Below are 6,852 nucleotides of genomic sequence, written 5' to 3' on the forward strand. Positions count from 1 at the left end.
CAGGTCTCTAATCTGCTGGGGCCCTCCTGGCTCCAAACTGGGTGGTCTTGGCCCTGAACATCCCCCACCCCACCTTTCCCTGACGACCCACCAATCCCCCTGGGGCTTCTCCCAATGGTCTATGGATGAGTGGAGTGATAAGCCCCTCCTAACTCCCCTCTGCAAGGTAGCTTGCGTCGAAGTCCTCTGGAGTGGACCTCCAATCCCCCTTGTTGGTGCCAGCTGAAGTGAGGGCCTCAAGCCAACTCTGGCCCAACCTGGGGCAGAGGATAAAGCTTGCTGGGAAGGTGGATCGATGGTGGTGCTGCTGCAGAGGGGGAGGTAGGAGGAGGAGCAGCTAGTCCCTGCCCTTTGTCCTGACCTCCACAAGGTCAGTTCTCTAGTTCTTTGTCCAGAGATTAGGCCCAGGGAGATGCTATCCCCCTGTCCCTCTTTCCCACCAGTGCCTCCCTTTTCGCAGCTCCAGAAAGCAACCATGTGGAGGGTGAGGGTGGGGAACAAAAGGGACTAGGTCTCCTGAAACCTGGGAACAGCCTGTCCTAGGAGATGTGAACAGCAAAGGGCTTGAACCCTCTTGGTAAGGCTTAGGGAGGGAAAAGTGTCCTCATCAGACCCCCTCAAAATAGAATAGGGTGATAGTAAAAGACCTCCAACTGGAGCTTGTAACCTTGAGCAGTGACTTAATTTTTCTAAAACCCAATTGGCTCCCTTATAAAATCAGGAATATAATTGTGTCATGAGATATCATGGGGTGTTTGTAAAGATTAAGGCAATGCAGATCAAGTGCTAAGCACAGAAGTGCTCAATAGATAAGTATGATGAATACAGCTTTGATGATCAGGGAACTTCAAAAGTAACAGCAGATTAGGATGAGAAACAGATCCCCTATCTTTGTTGTCAGCCATCCCATCTGCAGGGTGGTGATGGGGAATCATGTGGATGATGGAGCCCTTGATGGTCCTTTGTGAGGTCAGAGGCCTCTGGGACTGCCTCTTCCAGAGCTGGACAGGCCCACCCTGAGCCAGGTAGTGACAAGACTCAGGAGAATTCAGGAATAGAACTCAACAGGAGGAGAGCCTTCTAGGATGTTTCTTCTTCCATCTCTCCCTCCAGGTCTTGAAGTTACTGCAGAGATAAAGATGGGTGGATAGGAATAGCAAGACACCCACATTGACTAGAGCTCAAGAAAAGTGGAGGGCTGGCGGTGCCTTTGACTCAGTGGGTAGGGCGCCGGCCCCATATACTGAGAGTGGTGGTTTTGAACCCAGACCCGGCCAAATTGCAACAAAAAATAGCTGGGCATTTTGGCAGTCCCTGTAGTCCCACCTACTCGGGAGGCTGAGGCAAGAGAATCACCTAAACTCAAAAGCTGGAGATTGCTGTGAGCTGTGATGCCACAGCACTACTGAGGGCCATAAAGTGAAACTCTGTCTTTTAAAAAAAGAAGCGTGGAGGGCCAATGGTAGCTAAAAATGAAAAGATAGGCCAGGCACGGTGGCTCACAACTGTAATCCTAGCGCTCTAGGAAGCTAAGAGAGGAGAATCACTTGGAGTGAGTTTGAGACCAGTCAGAACAAGAGCAAGACCCCATATTTATTAAAAATAGAAAAATTAGCTGGGCATTGTAGCAAGTGCCTGTAGTCCCAGCTATTGAGAGGCTGAGGCATGAGGATCACTTGAACCCAGGAGTTTGAGGTTGCTATGAGCTGGGCTGATGCCATGGCACTCTGAGACACTGTCTCAATAAATAAATAAATACATATGTACATACATAAAAAGATGGGCCAGGGATAGCCCATGTAGAAGACTTGAATGCAATTGACTTATAAATGTAGAAAAAGGGGAGCTATTGAAGATCATGGGACTCTGGCCAGGTGTGATGGCTCATGCCTGTAATCCTAGCACTCTGGGAGGCTGAGGTGGGTGAATTAGTTGAGCTCAGGAGTTGGAGACCAGCCTGAGCAAAAGAGAGACCACATTTCTAAAAAATAGCCCTGCACTGTTGTGGGTGCCTGTAGTCCAGCTACTTGGGAAGCTGAGGCAAGAGGATCACTTGAGCCCAAGAGTTTGAGGTTGCTGTGAGCTGTGACACCACAGCACTCTACTGAGGGCAACAGAATGAGACTCTGTCTCAAAAAAAAAAAAAGATCATGAGATTCTTCAGCAGGGGAAGGGTAAGTAGTGCTTTAGAACTGGAGAGCTATTGTGTCTAATTATCTGGGATTGACTTTGGGAAGCTCACCAAGCAATCAACAAATTTTGCCCCCCATGGAAATTTGGCAATGTTTAGAGATGACTTGGTTGTCACCATTAGGGGTGCTACTGGCACCTAGTGCCAGGGATGGCCCTTAACATCCTATATTGCACAGGACACCCCCCACAACAAAGAATTATCAGGTATAAAGTGTCAATACTACCAAGGTTGAGGAACCTTTCTCTACACTGAGAGTGGAGGCACTTGCGCCTTCCCCCAAGGAACTGGGTCCCCCCAGCCAAGATGCTGGTCCTGGAGACCAGCAGAGCATCTGGGAGGTAAGCAACTTGAGGGATAATTCTCCTGGTCAGTCCCAAAATCTTCCTACACAGATAATGCGTTCACAGGGAGGAGACGGCTAACACGCACTGGAAGAGCTCCCATGTTCTGTGATCTATGCAGTCGGTTAGACAGAGGAAGTGGGCTCCTCTCCATTCTCCTCCTAATTGGCCAGAATCCCTGGCAGATCCCAGACCCCAGTGACAAAAGTGTTGAGAGGGGGTGTCTCTGAGTTTGTGGCTGGGTGACGGTACATGGGGGCTCCACATGGCTTCACAATTATTAGACATCCCAGGGAGGGAGCAAGTAGGGCATTTGGGACATCAGAGGCTGAACCCCCAGATAGCAGTGCTCTGCACTGCTGTCTTTGGGGAGGGGCAGGGAACGCTGTTGCCTCCCTTGGGGCATAGGGCAGGCCCTTCCTCCTCCACAGAAATAGGCCTGAGTGTCATCATGGGGCTGGGTGGGGGCTGGGGGCAGGTCTCAGAATGGGGATCAGAAAAATGACCCCATCCTGATCCCCTAGAGCAGGGCATGAGCAAAGCATTTATATCTTCCTAGGCTTGGTAGGGCAGGATCCAGGATGAACTTGATGGAGAGGTGAAGGAGATCACATAGGGATAGGAATCTCTGGAAGGATTCTCTGCTGCCTCCACACCCACAAAGTACTGCAGGAAGTGGGAGGGGCCTCAAGGAGGGAGGGGGGCAGCAGAGAGAACTGACACCAGATTCTCACTCCCACCCAACCCCAAGGTGCTACAGTGAGAAGAGGTCTCTAACCCACAGGGCTTTAATTAGGGAGTCTTAGCCTCCAGGGCCTACCCCTAGGGCTGGTGGTGGGAAATGTCCTTGCAGTAGTGACACCAGCTGCCTCTTCCCCTCCAGCTGTTGGAGAGGAGGAGGAAGAGAGAGAGATGGAAACAGAAAGGAACTCAGATCCAGGATTAACTAGGTTCAACCCTTTGGGTTGTTAGGGGATGTCTTTGTCTAGAGCCCCTGATAGGGATGGGAAGTTGTCTATCCCTGAGTTCTTTTCTAGGGAGGAGCTGAAGATAGAAAAGGGTGCCTGGTGTTTCCAAATGTCCTGGTCCCTGGAGGTGGTGGAGAGGGCTCGGGATCTGAGAATAATGGAAACTGTACTAAGAACCCTTGGAGCAACTGTCTAAGCTTTTAAGCACCCATCTGAGCAAGGAAGAGACCATATAGATCCACCTGAGATGGATCCTACTCTGTTCCTTAATTAAGAACTGATGACATTGCAAGGACCAGTCTCAGAGAGAGAGCTACCAAGAGGAGGAGTCAACAGTCAGAGAGGCGAAAAATCTCAGAGGCTTTGAGATGGGCAGGGAGAGGCTCCACCTCCATTCTCTCCAGAGCTGCCCTGCCTGTCAGCAGGCTGGGTGCGGTCGGTAGGCTGGCTGTGACTGTGACTCAGGTTTCTGTGGGCAGCCAAGGGCAGCCGGCAGGGAGGAGCCCAGACCGACAGACAGACCGGCCAACTGCAGCTTTCACCTCAGCTGTCCTCTCTCCTGGGAACGCAGGAGGCTCTTCTGTAGCTGGGCTGGCCTCTGGGGCTAACTGACTCCTGCTCCCCCCACCACAACCAACCCCACGTTCCTTCAAAGAGCCCTTGGCTCCCCCTCAACCTACCCCATCCTCAGGCATGATACAGGAGGAGTAGTCAGGGGTTATTGCCTCTAGGGAAGCCCCAGAATGTCTGTGGCACAGGGAGAAAGGGATAATGATGATTGGTCCTGCACCCCGAGGGAGAGACTGGGGGAGCCCTGCACACTGGCTTTCAGCCAGAGCGGCCTGGGCGCTCCCAGCCCTCCCTACCCTGGTGGCTCATTTCTGGACAGGTTGTCATGGTGAAGGCTGAGGAGCTAGAATGCAGCTGCTGCAAAGTCAGGCCACCAGGCCTAAGTGAGGAGAGGGTGCTCAGGGACCACCCCCCCACCACAGCCCAGCCCCCTCTGAGTTGACTGGCTAAGGAGAAATGGCTGGAGCTGAAACCAAAGAGCTGTGGTCAGGAACCGTAGGATTTCCCCTTTGTGATGGGTGAGTGTTCAGCCAGCGCGTTCCCCTGGTGCTTCTAGAGCTTGTTTGTTGGACTGTTTTTAGAGGGTGGCTGGAAGGAAGGGAGTACACGTTTACTTTGTGCGTTTTATGTGCCCAGGGCTCTGGCAAGCACGTCTCACCAAGCTTCACGACAACTGAGAGAGATCCAGCAATTTTCCTAAAATGGCAAAGCTGGGATTAGAACTCAAGACTGTCTGCCCGCACAGTTGGGGATCTTTCTCTTCTGAGAACCTGGAATTGTAGCTACTCTAGGGGAGGGAAGAGATAGAGACTGGAACTTTTTTGACTGCATAGTTCTTCACGAGGCCACAGGTGGTAGGATGCAGGAGCTGGCTGCATTTGGGGTATGGGAACAGATGGTCATTTGAAGAGAAAGCCACTAGCGAATGCTTAGCACATAGTAGGTGGTCATTAAATAGTCGTACAACGAAGAAGCCAGATTTATGTGAGAGTCGTTACTAATTTTCTGGGACATCTTGGGAACCTCTGGCGCAGAACTGCAACAGCGGAAGAGGCTAACTCGAGAGACCAATCGTACTAGAGAGGAGCTCGCGGACCATCTCTGAAGCTGGAGAGAGGGCAGAGAAAGCTTCGGGAAGCTTACGGATGGTAACAGGTTTACTGAAGGCTGCAGACGCCACCCAGTGGCCAGAATGCAGTCAAGCGGGAAGCCAGGCTCTTAAGAGTCCGTGCTCGCGAAGTACGCCCGGAGTTGTAGTTTCACTGAGCTGAGAGGCGTTGCTTGTCAAAGGGGCTGTTGGGTGCTGTAGTCCGACGTTTGTTGGGCGGGAATTGCCCTCGTCGGCCGGACCACGAGTCCCGTGGTGCCCCGCGGCAGGCCGCGCAGGCGCGTTGAAACTGTGCCGTTCAATTCCGAAGGGTGAGGGGCAGTGGCTAAATCGAGCGGCGTCTGACAGGGTCGCTGAGCGAACCTGTAACTAGGCGAGGCGAGGCGGGGCGGCGCGGTCAACACCATGTCGAGGCAAGCGAATCGTGGCACCGAGAGCAAGAAAATGGTAACTTGGAGCGCGTGACCTCGGCGGGCGGGGCGGAATTGAGTAGGGGGAAGGGGCCCGGCTCGGAGCGCGAGGCGCGATGGAGAAAGCGCCCTCCTGTGTGCTCCGGCTTGGGGGGAGCCTCTGGGTGGCTCACTCCAGGGTCGGCCCAGGCCTCGGGCAGGTTGAAGGATGTCTGGAGTAGTCCCCTAGGGACCCCTTTCCCGAGGAGACCCTCCCCCGAGGCCTGAGTGCAGCTGTGCTGGGCCAACAAAAAAACCCGGTAATACATAACAGTAACTCGCAGTTGTTGTCCTTTAGGGCGCCGGGCCAAGCACTTTACGTACTTTACAGTGTCTCATTTAATCCTCAGAGTAACCCTGTTAGGTGGACGTTATCACTGTTTTACGGCTCACAGAACTAACTTGCTTTGCCCAGGTTTACGCCTAGAAAGGGTTAGGATTTGAACTCATGTCTCTTAACTGTAAAGCTAATGCTTCAGAATGTTAGGCTATACTGTCTCTCACCCTGTGGCATGGGCATTGTGAGAGATGCTGGTCTTTCCAGGAAGGAACTTCTTATTCAATGGAATAAGAGGTGGATCAGAGGAAGCAGTGAACGGTTCTTTTATGGGAGAGAGCTGAGAAGCCAGCTCCTTTCTTATTCTGAGAGACTACTAGGACACGATATGGTCCCATAAAGTTGGGCTAAGGATGGGGGCTGGAGACTAAGGTTATTTTTCTCAGAACCAAGAGGCCTTCCTAGCTGGTGTTCCTTTTCTTTGGCATTGTCAGTTTCCAGAATTGCCCATGCTGTGTTTTTGTTTTCGAATTTGAAAACTGAGTATCTGAGGTTTCATGCTAGGCAGATCAAGGACCCTCTGTTGACACACTGCTGTAGAGGGGATGATCACAGTTCCCTCACACCTTTGCATCTTACACCAGAAACATTCCCCCCAAATGAGCTGCTGGAAGCCTTGTTACTCCAGGGTTGTGCTTAACCTTTTCTCTCAGACCCCCTTTGAAAAGCTGATGATAAGTGTGGATCTTCTCTCCTGACATAGTAATTATGGACAAACATAAATAGTGAGACAGAAATGTACACAATGCAGGGGATGTTGCTGCATGGGACTGAGGCCTGGTTTCACCACTTACTTGCTGTGTGACATTGGGCAAGTTTCTGCATTGTTCTGAATATCAACTTCAGCATCATTTTTTAAAAAATAAAGTAGGTGGCTTGGTGCCT

At 51.8% G+C, this 6,852-nt stretch overlaps 1 protein-coding gene across 1 annotated transcript in view; it reads left to right on the plus strand.

Moving 5' to 3' along the window:
* Positions 1–5,443: 5,443 nt before the first annotated feature.
* TRAPPC3 (trafficking protein particle complex 3) overlaps positions 5,444–6,852 on the plus strand; it is a 12,402-nt gene continuing 10,993 nt past the window's right edge. Inside the window, exon 1 of the mRNA XM_003788172.3 lies at positions 5,444–5,628. Coding sequence (XP_003788220.1) covers positions 5,587–5,628 — 42 coding nt within the window. The 5' untranslated portion in view covers positions 5,444–5,586. The remainder of the gene's footprint in view (positions 5,629–6,852) is intronic.

The sequence above is a fragment of the Otolemur garnettii genome, unplaced genomic scaffold (genome assembly GCF_000181295.1).
Source record: "Otolemur garnettii isolate 467f Iridium unplaced genomic scaffold, OtoGar3 scaffold00025, whole genome shotgun sequence".
In the NCBI taxonomy this organism is placed as follows: domain Eukaryota; kingdom Metazoa; phylum Chordata; class Mammalia; order Primates; family Galagidae; genus Otolemur; species Otolemur garnettii.